The 17,170-nt window shown below is 37.4% G+C and overlaps 1 protein-coding gene across 1 annotated transcript in view; it reads left to right on the forward strand.

Moving 5' to 3' along the window:
* LOC113306054 overlaps window positions 1-15,056 on the forward strand; it is a 79,557-nt gene extending 64,501 nt beyond the window's left edge. Inside the window, exons 7-20 of the mRNA XM_026555038.1 lie at window positions 5,498-5,602; window positions 5,824-5,919; window positions 6,024-6,106; window positions 6,229-6,300; window positions 10,020-10,087; window positions 10,231-10,294; window positions 10,395-10,410; window positions 11,590-11,658; window positions 11,790-11,853; window positions 12,695-12,773; window positions 13,399-13,488; window positions 13,750-13,838; window positions 14,157-14,632; window positions 14,931-15,056. Of these exons, the coding sequence (XP_026410823.1) occupies window positions 5,498-5,602; window positions 5,824-5,919; window positions 6,024-6,106; window positions 6,229-6,300; window positions 10,020-10,087; window positions 10,231-10,294; window positions 10,395-10,410; window positions 11,590-11,658; window positions 11,790-11,853; window positions 12,695-12,773; window positions 13,399-13,488; window positions 13,750-13,838; window positions 14,157-14,632; window positions 14,931-15,056 (1,497 nt within the window). The remainder of the gene's footprint in view (window positions 1-5,497; window positions 5,603-5,823; window positions 5,920-6,023; window positions 6,107-6,228; window positions 6,301-10,019; window positions 10,088-10,230; window positions 10,295-10,394; window positions 10,411-11,589; window positions 11,659-11,789; window positions 11,854-12,694; window positions 12,774-13,398; window positions 13,489-13,749; window positions 13,839-14,156; window positions 14,633-14,930) is intronic.
* The last annotated feature ends 2,114 nt before the right edge of the window (window positions 15,057-17,170 follow it).

A 17,170-nucleotide genomic window follows, 5' to 3' on the forward strand; every position in this document is an offset into this window, starting at 1 on the left:
TTTCATGAATCATCAGCCGCTAGTGCTTCTTTAATATCTTCAGGTTTACCTCCATCCGTAAGTAATAGATAATTCAGAGCATACCTTGGGTTTGGTTTTGGAGTTCTTGATGATCTTCGTACTTCTTGTGGAACTATATCAGTAACTCCCACTGCAGCAGAATTCTCTTCACCTTGTACTTCTCTGCCATCAGCGACACCGTGCCCTTCTTATACCACACTTTTTCCATAACCATCATCAATATTGATATGCAACTCCTTATCGACTTTTCTTCATCCGACATCTTCAACTTGTGCTTTATTCATGTCCTTGTACAACTCATTCTCATTAAAAGTGACGTCTCTACTTCTAATAACTTTGTGACCCTCGTAGTCCCAAAGTTTATACCTAAAAGCGTCATTTCCGTAACCAAGAAATATATACTTCTTTGCTTGAGCACCTATCTTAGACCTCTCACCGGGACTAAGATGAACATAACCAACACAACCAAAAACTTTCAAATATGAAAGATTTACCTTTTTGTCGGTCCAAACCTCCTTTGGTATCTTCATATCTAATGGACTACTAGGTGTCCTATTGATTAGATAAGCATCCGTCTCTGTTTCATGTGCCCAGAAGGTCTCGGGCAAACCAGAATGCAACCTCATGCACCTAGCACGTGCATTCAACGTCCAATTCATACGTTCTGCTACTCCATTCTCCTGTGGCGTCCTTGGAACTGTTCTCTCCAAACAAATTCCATTTGTAGCACATATTTGTAAGAATTCTGTTTTGTCATACTCACCACCGTTGTCTGACCTTAAACACTTCAACTTCAGACCCGTTTCCGTTTCAACCAAAGCTTTCCACTTCTTAAACACTTCATACACCTCGAACTTATTCAGCCACACCTTCCTTGAGTGATCATCAATAAAGGTGACATAATATTGGAACCCGTTGTGAGATGCAACATCAATTGGTCCCATACATCAGTATGAACCAAATCAAGTTTCTCACTTCTTAAGGATCTGCCGCCTCTGCTGAAACTAACCTGTTTTTTCTTTCCAAGAACACAGTCTTCACAAAAACTCATATCAACAGACTTCACCTTAGGTAGATATCCTCCCGAACATAAAATCTTCATGTTCTTCTCACTCATGTGCCCTAATCTTCTATGCCATAAGTTAGTGTCTTCACCACTACTAGCCACTGCTAAAGTAGTTCCATCTGAAGTCCGGTATAGAGTACCGACTCTAACTCCACGATCTAATACCATAGCTCCTTTCTTCACTTTCCAATTGTGTTTCGCAAGCACAACTTCACAGTCATCATCACAAACTTGGCGCACATACACCAAGTTCTTCTTCAAATTTGGAACGTGTCGTACATCCTTCAATTTCCATGTCGAACCGTTGACTTTCAAGATCACATCACCCAAACCAATGATGTCGTATGCATTACCGTCACCTAAGAATACTTGGCTATAGTATCCTTCTTTATAAGATATCATGATACACTTATCACCCGTTGGATGGAAAGAAGATCCCGAGTCTATAATCCAAGACTCATCTTGCTTGTCATCAGAGAGTAGTCGAAAACCTTCTTGTTATCAACAAGGACTTTCACCGGTTCCGCAGCTGCAACTACGTTGACCTCTTCTTGATACCTTTGTTTCCACCATTATTAGCACCTTTGTTTTCCGGTCAATCGCGTTTGTAGTGTCCTACTTTCTTACACGCCCAACACTCAACAACACCTCTAGTCCGGGATTGAGATCTCCCCCTAGACTTTCCTCTAGACTTCCATATGGATTTGTTGTTGTCGTTCCTATTTGAACTTCTGCCTCTATCTTCTTGTTGCAAACTTAAGACCGAACTTGAAGAACTAGAAACATAACCTTGTTCTATTTTTCTCTCCTCTTTAGCAATTAACCTTTGTTGCACATCATCAAGCTTCAACTTCTCGCTACCTGCGGAATTACTAATGGTTGTTCTTGCGGTTTCCCAACTCTTTGGTAATGACGACAACAACCTTAAAGCTTGAACTTCATCATCAAAAGTAATACTAACTTTTGAAAGTTGAGAAATAATTGATTTAAACTTCTCAAGTTGTGCTGAAATCGCTTCGCCTTCTTGCATCTTCAGATTAAATAATTGTTCGCACAACATAATCTTCCCCGAGGCTGATAACTTTTGATACAACTTTTCAAGTTTATCCATAAGATTCTTCGTACTAATTTCCTCTTGTACGTTATTGTAGACTTCCTCCGTTATACATCTACGGATCACGGCTACACACATGCGATCAAGAGTTTTCCATTCATCATCTTTGCGTGCTCCCTTTTTCGCAACTCCACCCAATGGATCAACAAGGTCTTTCTCATATAGGTAGTCTTCCATCTGAGACTTCCAAAACACAAAGTTCTTCCCATTAAAAACTTTAACCCTAGCTACCGTACTTTCGTTATTATCATCCATAACTCCCACTCCAATCGTACTACGATAAACCCTAAAGCTCTAACCCGAGCTCTGATACCAGTTGTCAGAATTTGCTTATGGAATCACTGACAACCGCGAAATAATGGATCTTGAGATATTATGATGAATAATAAGTAAGCCAAGCACAAGCAACTATAATAATACGAGAAAGATAAATCAACTCACAAGACACAAGATTTATAGTGGTTCGACCAATACATACAACTTGTATATATTGTCTACGTCCACTTTGAGCGGCACCAACTCAAATCCACTATGAAGAAAAACGATTACAAGGTCGTGTGAATCCCAGCAAACCCTTGGTTACACCGCAACAATTACCCGAGACGATAACCTTGTCTCTTGTTCCTCACTAATATGCTCTTACAACGAAACCCTAGCTTTAGCCCTAAAAGCTATACAAGAAATCTCTCACCGATCTCTTAATCGTTTTCTACACAATTATTCTACAAAGCCTAGTTACCTATTTATATAGGTTACAAACTTGGACACCAAGAATCCTATCCTTCTTAGGAAACTCCTTCCCTAAATAACCACGACTAACTTTAGGAAATAATAATTAGTCTTCAATAACTAACAACAACACATTAGCAAGTTGAGAACAAAGGCCCTTCGACTTGGGGTATGAAGATCACCCAAGTCGGTAAAAAATATGGTCAATCACTTTTACTTTCACAAGCTTCGTCAACCAGCTTCCGAAACCAAAAGGGGGCATACATACAACACACACAACTAAAAGAGTTTGCAAAATATTTTTATCCCTTACGTTTCGACAATACTCACATACATTTTAAAATGCATATGCATACATTTATAAAATATTTCTAACTATAGAAAATGGCATATATATATATATATATATATATATATATATATATATATATATATATATATATTATAAATACACATGAAAATATTTTCATAAATAATACATATGCATACACCTCGTAACCTCATTTCGCATATCGCATATCCTAAAGAGCCGGGGCAAGCACCACCACTCTTTTTGGATACCGACGTATATAATTGAGAACCGGGGCAAGCACCACCGGTCATATATCATCATAATGGGGAAATAATTTATATGCAATCTCTCCGGACTCCCCCGTATGTGTCTATGAGTGTATGACCAGGGGAAAGGCATCCAACAGAAAGAGATACCTATCATGCTTTAGACCCCCACCGTTCGGTAATTCCCTGGCCTGGGATTGGCCAACGGGGTAACAGGTCCCAAACGTAACACAAGGTAATCCCTTCGTGACACTATGGTCTCAAACACTCATCGTGATCACCGCAAGGAATTCATAAATCTGCACAATGCAGGGGCAAGAGCAACCATACAAGCATTAAATGAGTTTGTTATTGCTCAAAACACTTTATGTTGATTTAATAATGCTTATCACTTAAAATATTTAAAGTTTTTAGCAATGGAGGCACGCTCAACTCAAGGCTCCACAGAGAGTACAAATTCCCATCTGCACTCCACAACAATGACGAGAGCATGCTCCTTGGTCCAATCACGAAACAACGAGAAAAAAGAAGATTGAAGGTTGAAGAGACTTCGGTCCTAATCTTCGCCCAATCAATACCAAAGACGAGAACAGCTTCGCAATTTTCATTGCTGATATGACGTTGTTGTCGCAGTGACACACCCAAAATATGAACCTGTCGTTGTTGTTGTACACAACACTGATGCTGAATGTTGTTGTTGTTAAAGTAGTGTTGTGAAGTACATTTAACTCGAAGTGTACGAGGGGCAAGCCAAGTACCAGAAATCACGCGTCAGAAAGAAAAGGTAAAACACATTTAAACTCTTGGTTTGCGGAGACGTTTCAGAATTTCGATGAAGAATAGGGGCAAGTATATATACTGCAACGCAACATATTCTTCACCGAAATTCCACCGCAAGGAGCATAGAAGTCAGAAGAAAGAAGCACTGATAAAAGCATGAAAGCGCAAGGCATAAGTTATTTTTCTCAAGGATCGTCCACCAACAACCCTCAAGAAAAGGCATGTCATGTTGGGCATCTCTTTCTTATTTTTCCAAGGCACGAAGATGACGCAAAGAGTAGCTAATCCAAAGTCCGACACATGGATCAACGATAGACTCATTTTACATTAATGCATACCAATTGCCGAAGAGATGTTACTTAGTGGGAGACGTACCGAAGCTGCTGATGCTATGATGAACAAGTTGTTTTTGCTGCCCGATTGGCGCTATGAAGTACCATCGACTTGGGTGATGAAGATCATCCAAGTCGGTGAAGAATAGGTTGAAGAACCTTCATCTACTTTGATACTGACATAGGTAAAACCAAGGTTGTGATATATTCTTCACCAAGTTCTTCCACGAGGAGCGAAAAAGCCTCTCGACCAAGAGAAGATGGAGGAAACAACCACTGCAATGACGAACCAGGTGGAAGTGTTTTTTCTCAAATATTGTTTCATCAACAACCCTCAAGAAAAGGGGAAAATTGCATACACTATAAAATGCTTTGACACGTGGATGGTGATTAGAAGCTGGAGCAAGATAATAACAAAGCAACGCAATATACTATAAAAACTCCAAGAGTGCTTAGAAACTAAGCTAATGTCATTTTTGTAATAAAGAAGTACCTCTTTTTCCTATAAAAAGGGAGAAGATAAGGAAGAAAAAGGGGACAGATTTTCAGTTAGCTAAGGAGGAGGAAGAAATCCACTACGTCTGAAGAGAGGAATAATATATGGGTTGGTCTCCAACCTTCGTTTTACCTTCGTATACCTTCGTTACTGAAAAATTTCACTGAATTCCCTCTCTAATGGGGATTCATAACTTCTGTAATCAAGACCAAACTTAATAAAATCGTTACTATCATTACCCCGTGGATGTAGGCATAGCCGAACCACGTAAATCACTTGTGTTTATGTCTTCATATGTTTATATCTTGTTTGTTATATCCTAATTACCTCTTATTTTTCATATTTCTATATCATTTTGATCGATTGATTGTGACGCTAGAAAAATGGTGTTCACAGTGCAGATGCTGCCGAGAATTGTCAATGCAGATAATCCATCGACAAGTTTTGCTGCAAACTTTGTTCATGCATCCACTGATAAAAATAGGTGTTCAATAAATCGTTTGTTGGTAAGTTTCTTTTGTGATACTTAATTTCATCAATGTATGGAGCTCTTAGTTTTGCTATTCTAAAGCACACATCTGACAATAGGAGAAGGAAATGCACCATGTTATCAGTACCGAGCGGGAGACTGATCAGTAAAACATGAGTTCATTTATATGATACAGTAAATGTTATTAGTTGACAGGTATCATCTTTTCTAAGAAAATCAATTTTTCGTCTACTAAAGTGGACTCCTTCAGGGAGATATCTTTTAACTGGTTCGCAAAGAGGTGAAATAACTATTTGGAATGGACAATCATTTAACTTCGAGATGACTCTTCAGGTTTGTACTGTTCACTTCACTTGTTTGTTTCTTTTTGAAAATATTTGTTCTGATCTAATCTACATACTCAATGTTTTGTTGTTGTTGGATGTCCGTTCAAATAGGCTCACGATCAAGCAATTAGGTCTATGGTATGGAGTCACAACGGGAATTGGATGGTTACAGGGGATGATCTAGGCACAATAAAGTGTGATTTTCGACCTATTACATATGATTGTTTTGTTATTCCAAAATGCATGATTTCTTATACGAGGATACAGTTTTATGGACTTTTAACATATTTATATTTGTTACTTACCATCGGGTTAGGTGTTGGGGAAGTAGCTTGAATAATTTCAAGATAAATAAATCTGCTCATAAGGAATTAGTCTGCGATTTAAGGTACTGTTATCCCTCCATCTTCTGAATATCGATTGCACCATCACTGGTTGCCTACATATCCTCAATAGGAATCAAACCGAAATGTAGTTGATCCAAATTTGTTTCGTAGAACCTCCACCAGAAGAGAGCAAACCAAACTTGAACGTCACCAACTCAGACTTAACAATCCAACCTACCGGTGATTGTAAAAATCTCCACCACGGGAAAAAATCTGACCATCTCAACAACTATCATCATATGATCATCCGTTATGCAACATCTTGAGAAACACCTTACTCCTTTATGTTCACAACTCCACATTTATTGGCACCATTATAGTTTATTGCATGCCAACTCAATCAGACCATACACGATCGTTGTCCATATGCTACCAATCGAACTTAGTTACAGTTATTATGCGCCTTTGAGCCTTCGCCACCTTCGAACTTGTTCCATACTACGAACACAGCTCCGTCTTGGCCTGCCTTGCTCCACCTAAGTTAATGTTCCGCTCTTCTAAGTCACTAACTCCAAGTTGCGCACCACATCCGTTAGGGTTGACATCCATAACTAATCGATTATCAAATAAAACTACCATAGTAGCCTCCATGCGTCTGCCTAAGCATTACCTTAGCATAACCAAAATGTTCAATTTTGTCTCTAAACTCCATCCACGTCAATTGCTTCTTCAAACAACTGACCACGCACTTGCTCCTTTCCACGAGCATGCCCACGAAAGCGAGTTAACGAGATACTTCAGGTTAGTTTATAATAAACCAGCCTCCATGTTAGCTTCCAAGAAACTAACTATCTTGTATGTACCAAAGCATATTGAGCATGACTCTAACTGGCACCAAATACAACCAATCCATGAATCATTTCCACTGCGTGCCAATCTCGAGCTCATATCTATGAATCTTGCTTTACGAGCCTATTCCGATTGGATCATGATTCTACGATCATATTTCCCCAATTCAGTTTTATTCCTTTAGAAAAGATCAAAATATCTCCAACCATTGCATACATACCAAACACGTGTCCAGCTTCACAGAGACTTCAACAACTGACACACCATCATTTTATACATCACCTCAGCAACTTCAATGGGCTTTGACAACAATGTCCTTTTACAGGCATAATTGTCAAGATAGTCTTTTATAAATTTCTTAAGCAAGCATGTAGTTTCGACTTCATGACAGTCAAACCACAATACAATCGGACTCGGATAAAACTGTGACCATCGTCGAAGAATTCACTGCTACCCTCGTAACAATGCATAAAGTCACACATTCTGTCTTATGCATATCCCTTTACCAATCTTGATCCAAAAACGTACACCAACGTTCGAAATCTGATAATTCATCCTCACACAAAGGCCCAATCACACCCAGCCATAATCTGAAACCTTCGGTAACTTCCTCAAGCTCCAAGAAATTCATGACGCTGTTGTTTTTATAACTTGACGGAAACTATATTGTTGCTGAAAAAAAATTCTCAATAGAAAATTTCTACCTTCATCTCTACAGGCTCTCACTATTGAAATCAATTTCAATAACTATAGCAGATGAGCAAACCCCCAAATATTATCATTGCTATAATGTTGCTCTCTCCAACAGAAAGTCTCACACTAATCATCGGGAAATCAAATAGCCAATGCATAATAAAAGGTTGAAGGAAAAACACGCCAAAATTGTAGCCCACTCGAATTCATGCACCGTGTTTTCTCCAAGTAGTATGCGCTAGCTCCCGTAGCCACACCACCATACACATTGTAGTATTGTATCTTTATTCTTTAAACTCTTGAAGTGTCCAAGCGATACCTTTTTAATTCCTCACAATGGGTCTTTACCAAAATAATAACGTATCCGCAATACAAATAGACCAACCTGTTTCTCACAACGATCTTGCACTTCAACTAGCTCCGATCGACTTCAAATGGTGTATAACAAAAACAACTCTTCGATTGAACGTCATCGACAAGAATCAAAATATCACAAACTATCTAGCTTCTCCATCGGAAACAGTACGAGAGAAACTCCAGAAAATATTGTTCAACCCGACATAATGTCAAACTTCAACACAGATAAACGAACCCTAACAAACTGTGTCGACAAACTGCTTCTTATACAATAATAAGAATCCATAGCTCCACCACAAACAATATCACATCTCATCCAATGATCCATGTCCTGCAACTTATTTGTAGCCACATGCTTCAAATACTAAGACTGAGAATCAAACTCTTCACTTCTGGAATATATCAAACCCTGTCCAACGGACAATATTTCCAAAACGAAACCTACAACGAGATTTTCCCATATCCTTATTGTAACAAACAACTAAGGAAGAACGAGTATGAATCCATCTTCACATTCTTCAACTTCAGGTTAAATACAAGCAGCAACAGAATCCAATTGATGACGATTGATAACCAAATTATTGTTTCCCTTGATATGGAACAATAATGAGACTTTGATATGCTAATATTCCATCTTTAATTCCACAAACATACAAACCAAAAATTTGTATCCCAACTATGATATTCTTTCCTTCTTGTGTCTTGCCAAGCAAACACTGATTAATTGAAAACCAATCTACTTAGGTCTTTCAAACAGATTACAAGAATATGGTACGAAGTATAGAGAATAAATAAACTTACTTGAAGCCATGTATATGATTTATGCTCCAATAAGTATCAATGTCAAATCTCCAACGTAGAGCACCATAAACATCAAGACCATACATCTTGACCATATCGAATGTAGATCACCTGATATAATCTCATTCCTTTAGAGGTACGCTTACTTTACTTTGTATCCAAAACTGATGAAATCAAATCCTACACATACTTGATAACATCAAACTCTGCATCTTCGGAAGCTGCAACATCAAATCCTCACATACTTGATGAAACCAAATCTTTCGTCTTCAAAATTTCTTCCAACCAGAAAATCCAAAACTTTCTCTTCAAATCTTCTACCCAACCTATAGCTCTGATACCAATTGTCGGGGCAATTGGTATCTAACCTAATGCTCTGATACCAATTGTTGGGGTTCAGAGCCATCTACGTGCTAATCTTGCGGAAACATATTAGCTAACAAGAAACACTTGATCTCTCGGATTGCTCCATGAACCTTACTATGATCTAGGATAAGAAGAAGAGAAAGAGAACCACATAGATGCAAGCCATAAACAAAGCAACAAGAAGTAAAGTACTCACGGATTTAGCGTGGTTCAACAATATACATAATGTGTGTAATATTGTCTACATCCACCAAACGGCTACGACATCTTTATTCATTATAGAATCACCACTGAGAATTACACAACTGATTGACTAAATCAATCCATCGACTCACCACAACGTGATCGAACATAAGAACTCTCACAAGCTCCCTATAAGATCCAAAGTAGCATCTTCACCCATACGAGATAATGTTTACCACACTATCTACCACAATGAGACGATCTTCTCTGCACACCCTGATATAGATTATCATGACAAAGTATGGTTTCTAATTATCATATTTTCATTAGCTGTGTCAGTTTAAGCATTTCTCCCTAAGTAAATGGCATCATTAATGTTTACGGATTTTGAAGAACTATTTCACACTTGTATCTTTTTTGTTTTTTTTTTTGGCGATCTGTGACATAGTACTGCTTTCTTCTGCATATCTGAGAGTATCATATGAGCTTTAAGCATGCATGAAAATTGCTAAGAGATATGGCTGTTTTGAACTATGGCAGGCCATGGTCGGAATGTTAAGAGTGTCGATTGCCACCCAACAAAGTCATTACTAGCTTCAGGTCAGTTCATTTTTGCCTACATTTATACTTAAATATGTTCTTTAGATTCAGGTGTCAACGTTCTTATGGGAATTTTTATGTACATTTTTGTATTCAAGTCATTAGCTATCAATCTCAAACTGGATTGATTACCTTTGCATTAGGTGGCAAAGACAATCTTGTAAAACTCTGGGATGCTGAGTCTGGGAAAGAGCTTCAATCGTTGCAAGTATATTTTGATTGTTTACTCATTTGAAGCTTAACTGTTCTCATTTCCATAGGCTGTTTGGTTTTCCATGCACATTAACCTAATCTTCTTTTGCAAACTTGGTCATAAAAAGACAGTGTTTGGCATGGTTTATTAGAGGGGCGGCATTCTAATAGGACAAAAAGGGTCATTACATGATCATTCAAGGTGTTCCTTATAAAAAAAATACTGGAAATGACAGTTAATCCTCATAATTGATAACCTAGTTTAATGATGATAATCAAGTTTAGTGTTAATGATTAATTTCACTTATATTAACTCAAAATCAAAACCAAAATCAGATTTTCAGAGTTAAAAAAAAAAGTTTAGAAGAGAAGGTCAATCTCAATCAATTGAAGAAATTAACCAACAAAATGAAGAACCAGAACCTGAAAATGATCGCGTATACTTCTAAATTAGTCCCAACTAGCTTTTTGTTGCTCAAAGTTATCTAAAATACGTAAAAAATTCATATTTTTTACATTTTCAGAGCTAATTACGGTTGGAATTTTGCTCATAACCAATCGTAAATCGAAGTTACGGTTCGTAAAAGATGAACTACCAACCGTAACTGGCTAAATTTGAAGAAAAACCAATCGTAAAACCAGTTACGGTTGGTAACTAAATGCTCGATACCAACTGTAACTCAGTTACGGTTGGTAACCAAATGCTCAATACCAACCGTAACTGAGTTATGGTTGGTAACTAAATGCTCGATACCAACCGTAACTGAGTTACGGTTCGTAAACTAAAATGGGTACCAACCGTAACTGAAGAAAATTCTCAGATATAAGAACATACGGTTGGTAATTGAACTATTACCAACCGTAACAACATCAAAATATCCAGTTATGGTTTGTAATTGAGTTAAAAGCAACCATAACTCACATAAACCCAGAAATTTCAATTTAAATTTTCATCTAAAATCCTAATTTTTGATAGAAATTAAACTTAAATCGAACAAAATAAATCAAATTGTAACTGGGTTTTCAAAACATACCTCGTATAAGTCATTACACTACACTTGATTAATTTTCGAATCGTCGATTAATCGAAGATGATGAAATTTTAATGGAGAAGAAAGAGAAGAAGAAAGAAGAAGAGAAGAGAAGAGAAGAAGAAAGAAAACAATTTTTAAATTTAGCTTTGATTTAGGCTAAAAAATGGATAGGGTAATCTAGTTAATTTACACCTTTTATAGGACATCCCTTAACTAACTAGAGGGACATTACTATCACACTGCCGCCCTCTAATAACCATGCCGCCCCTATAATAGGTTACTTGTGTTAAATGGAATCAGAATGGTAACTGGCTACTAACAGCTTCGGAGGATCAACTCATCAAGGTGCAGTTGATGACTATAGTGTCAATTAATGCACCATGCCATTATCAATTTTTACCCTGGGCGTAAAACATTTTTTTTTTGTTGCTAATTTATTGGTTGACACTTGACACGCTTTCCTTGTCGATGTTCAGCTTTATGATGTTAGAGCTGTGAAAGAGCTTCGATCCTTTCGTGGACATTGGAACGATGTAACTGGTTAGTAATACCTCTTCACTTTTCCTTTATTTCCTTACTTTCTTAAGATCTCTCACTTCTTGTATGTCCATCTGGACATATGGATGTGGAACTAAAATTGGTTTGGTTATACAACTTAAAATCTATATGGTGCAGAGTGTCACATATCATTCGTACCAGGAACTCTGTTCATTCGTACCCAACATGTTATATTTATCTGTACGAAACATGTATTCAATGAGGTAAGTGAGTGGAAATAATTTTTGGTCGCTTAGAACTCTCGTTAGGTTGCTTGTTGATGCTTAATGGAGATATTTATTGGTTCCTCTGATGTTATCTTATGAATTATTAAATTCATGCCTAGCCATAATCACATGAAAAACTATTATAGCGATTTGGAACTAAGCTGTTTTCATATAGAAGTTAGACTTGAGGCTAAATTATTTTCTGCATAAGAAGGTTCACCTAAAACCCCATAACCTGAGACAATGAGATTTCATTTATTATAAATAAAATGCGGGTGTTGAATTCAGTTGTCTGGTTATGGGAAATGCCTCTCCAATTGGTATGTAGCTAAGCCTAGTCGCACCTTTCACCAGGCAAACATTGTTCAGCTTTTAACCTTTAACACCTCTTCTCCACAGAAGCGAATTTCAGATGAAATGCTTACTTTCAGTTTTGTGCTTAAATAGCCAATAATTTGGGAAGTAAAGATCAATTGTGTTTTGTTTGATAAGGAATCTATATTCAGTATGTTTTCTGGATTTTATTGTCATTGGCACATTGAACCACATGAGATTTTTGCTTTTCATTTGGTCCAAAGATGGAACGTTCTCCACTTATGCTCTTTCTGTTTTGCTAGCTCTTGCATGGGATCCTTTCCACGAAGATTACTTTGTCAGCGGCAGTTTTGATGCGTCCATCTTCCATTGGCTCGTTGCGTAACCATCTTTTCCATCATCAACTATTACTGATTACTTCCATTATATCTTTTACTGTTTCTACTTACCCATGCTAGTAATTCTCGAGTTTTTTATTTGGAAGTCTTAGTCAAATGATGAAAAGTACTCCAGTTGTTTGAAATATGGGACATTTTGATTTTGGGTCCCATAAAATGGTATACCTTTACATTTGGAGCCTAACTTTGTCCAGCTTTGAGTTTGGGTTCCGGTCAAAGATTGACTATTCTTGACCATCCAACAATCAGTTAAATATGAGATATTTTAACAAAAATAAAACGTTTTCGTTAGTCATTTCACTGTCTTGGATAACTTGGTAGAGTTAGTAAATAAATAAAAAGTAATATTTTCGTTAAAATAACCCATATTTAACTGATTGTTGGATGGTCAAGAATAGTCAACCTTTGATCGGGACCCAAACTCAAAGCTGGACAAAGTTAGGCTCCAAATGCAAAGGTATACCATTTTATGGGACCCAAAATCAAAATATCCCTTGAAATATTGATAACGATACAGTGGAGAGGAGCAATATCTTTATGCTACAGTTTTTAATTTACTCGATTAAAACATTACATAATAAGTGTGTGATTTTTATATCGATGAACAGGCATGATACTGCTCAGGTCGAAATAACTGGGGCACATGAAAATAGTGTACGGGGCCTTGCATGTCATCCTAGTGGCTATAATCTTTGCAGGTAACTTTTCATGGTTTTTGTAATTATTACTGGATGAGCTTTAGTCTTGGTTTCTTACCTTAAATGGTCAGACTGAAGTGCGCCTACATTTCTTTATTCATAAAAGATACAAAGCATTTGGTCTATAGTTGCCTGCCAGTTTTATTAATAACTATCTTGACCAACCTTTAGTTAGTTTCGACTATACAAAGCATTTCGACTATGTACAGTATTTCGTGCATCAGGATTTGGCTCACTCTTCTTTTTCTTTTAATGATGCAGCAGTAGCAATGATCATACAACAAGGTTTTGGTGTAGAAATAGACTAGGAGATCCTCCTTGGGATAGATTCAATACAGGATATGAGCAAGGTTTGGTTTTACACCTTCCTTATGGTCATTTTTAAGATTGTTTTAATAAAATGTCCATCTTGTCCCTTTACGTTGAGACAAGAGGCCCATTCGTATGCTCTTCTCCATACCATATAATTCTTCTGCTTCGCTTCCTCGGATTTTCCTTCTTCTTTTTTATGTCCTTCCTGTTTTATCTTTCCTTGACCGTTTTTTTTTTTTTGAAGTATTTGACCGTTTTGAGTGTATATCTTGTAATTAATCTATGAAAATCCTTGCTTGTCTGTATTACCTCCATTTCTCTGTGACCGTTGGTTGATTTATTGCGAGCATTTTCAGGATTTGATGTGTACAATCCTGCTCTGGTGGGTCGTGTGCCCAGTAATTTCTCAGTACCTGATGGCCCATCGACTGGACCTTTCGCTACTGGTCTGCCTCGAAATGAAGGAGCCATTCCTGGTATTGGAGTTGCAATGCGACTATCCATGCCATTCAGACAGCGGATCGGAGGCGAGCAACAACGGCAATCTTTTCCAGTTTCTATGCTTGTGAGGCCACCTCAGCTTCCTCTGGGTTCGCATCCATCCCTTCTTGCCCCTGGTCAATCTTATCATCAGTTTTTTCCTCATATGCTGCCCCCACAACAACAACATCATCAACCATACCAACAGCAAATACCTTCTTTACAAGTCCCACCCTCAAATATGCCGCTGATATCACATTCTCATTTGTCTCGCCCTCCCCAAATGGCAGGTTTCTTGCTCATGCTCTCTGTGTCTAACTCGCAACAATTGCCACCAATGCCCGGTGAAATGGTATTTATCTGTCTCTCTCAGGTTATGCAGAAGTTTTGATCTTCTTATAAGTCTTAATGTATAAATCATTATACAAGCTCTTGCAATACCCAAATGTAGTTCATCTAGGGCTGATGCTCAGTGAATTTGTTATTTAACATGAAAAGTAAAATCATGTTAAAAGACTGCTGATTTTTAGTCTGTCTATCGCTTATCAGACATTGAAACCCATCTTTCTTTGTGATAAGATATTTTGACCATGGTGATCTTTTTTTTCACTATGATCTAGAATAACTTTTCGATGCATTTTCTCATTTAGGGTATGCAAGGTTCGATGAATCAGACAGTCCCGCCAATGCCATACGGACATATGATGGATCAAATGCATTCAGGATCTGTACCGGCCAATGCCCTACAACAACCTCCACATGGTGATTATGCATAGGGCTGCACATGGTTCGGTTTTTATCGGTTTTTGGCAAAACCTAAATCGAAACCAATGTACTCGGTTTTTCAATAATTAAAACCAATGAAACCGTATAGCCTATTCGGTTTATTTGGTTTCGGTTTCTATTCGGTTTTGTTAAAAACCAGACGGTTTTTGGTTAACCGAATGATTTATAAACAATAATGTGTCAGTGCTTTAACTCGAATAATCCTCCTAAGAGTCCTAACCATTCATTAACTACAATTCATCAGTGTGAAAAGATTCATTCTGCTAAGAGAAATTGAAAAATAATACAGGTTCGCAGTATCGAGCTAAGAAAAACCCCAAACATATTTTAATTACATATTAATTGAAACAAAACTAGTGCAGTTGCTGGCTCCCAAGCTACCTCTCCTCCTTCCACGGGAACTCCTGCGAATGATAAACAAACAGAGATGAGCATACAAATGGTGGATTCACAAATCATTTTCAACATTCCCAAGCAATAACAACAATAACAAATAACAACATTCCCAAGCAAAATAAACAAGATCAGCAGCACATGGTCGACATATTTCCAATCATTTTCAGTCGATAAGCTAAGTCTTTCGCAGCAAGGACTGATCACTTCTCTGCACTCTTTTAATTGATCTACCAAACCCAAACCATACTCAGAGTACATAATACGGCCTACCCAGAATCAAAACTTCCAACCTAGTTGAACTACCAGGTGTAAATCATTCTCATTGGCATAATGGGGATTTCGCAGGAAAACAATGTCAAGAGTCTACTACCTAGTCAAAGCTATGAATAAGCAATTAACAGCTACTGATTAGTCAAACTGAGGTAACTAACAACTATAACCTGATGCTAACCAACATTTATAGGCAAGTATTTCTCAACTTAATATAAAAAATCAAAGACATATCTATTCACAATATCTTAGGGCACTACGAAGTTCAGAGGATATAAAGTTTAAGGTTCATTAAAAGGAATATACATATGGAAAACAAGTCAGTACACAAGCCCAACATAAAGTGGTGTTTTGGATGATCATACTGTTGTGTGTCATAGTGCTACTAGAAAAACTTACTGCTAACCCGTTAAATCGTTTATAATCAACTTCACGATAACAAAGTTTAATCTTCTTCTTCTTCATCATATATGTCAATGCGGATGAACTTAGAAGTTGCAAGAGAACCTAAAAATTCTGCAAGAAATTACATCAATAAGTGACAAACAATGAGTAGATAACAAATCAGAATTTTACAAAAGTGAGTAGAGAAAATACCTGAAACATCTTCGGCATCATCAGTTCCTAAGGTATTTGGATCAAGATCAACCGGTGTTCGTAACCAGCTTTGCGTGCAAATCAACGCCTCAACTGTCTGAGGCAGCAGTGAACTTCGATATGAATCAATAACTCGCCTTCCAGTACTAAAGGCAGATTCCGAGGCAACAGAAGAGACTGGTATGGCTAGTATATCTCTCTCCATGTGTGATAATACAGGATACCTTGTACTATTAGTCCCCCACCAACCTAAAATTTCAAACTGAACACCGGTATGGCTAATTCTCGGTTCACGTTTCTCCTCTAAATATAACTCCAACTCAGTTTTACCCTCAACATTGACATCCTCCTCATCTTCTCTTGCTCTCTCTGCTATTAGACTAGCATACGCGGAATCTTCATCATCAGTAACCCCAGAAGATTGAGTAACATTATTACAATCACTTGTGGCACTAGACATGTTTTCATCATTTGCATAGAGACACTTGTACTTTTCGAAAAGTTCTTGAAAATCAGTTCTCACATAAGTCGATAAGTGTTTACGTAATGACGGACCCGTGATATCTAAAGTATCAAGAATAAAATTTAAACCTTTCATTTTCTCACGTGGATCAAGCAAAACAGCAATGAACATGAGAGTGTTCATTTTCTCATATTCTCGCCAATACTTATTAAACTTGTCTAGCATTTTAGTGCCCATACCAGATAGAAATGGATCTGAACTTTTTACCTATGTGTTCATTGTTCTATGAATGCCACTTACGTTAAACAAGAACTCATGTGAAGTAACACGAGTACAGTAAGAAAACTTGCCAGTCAAATCATAGAATACCTTTAAAAT

This window comes from Papaver somniferum, chromosome 8 (assembly GCF_003573695.1).
Source record: "Papaver somniferum cultivar HN1 chromosome 8, ASM357369v1, whole genome shotgun sequence".
In the NCBI taxonomy this organism is placed as follows: domain Eukaryota; kingdom Viridiplantae; phylum Streptophyta; class Magnoliopsida; order Ranunculales; family Papaveraceae; genus Papaver; species Papaver somniferum.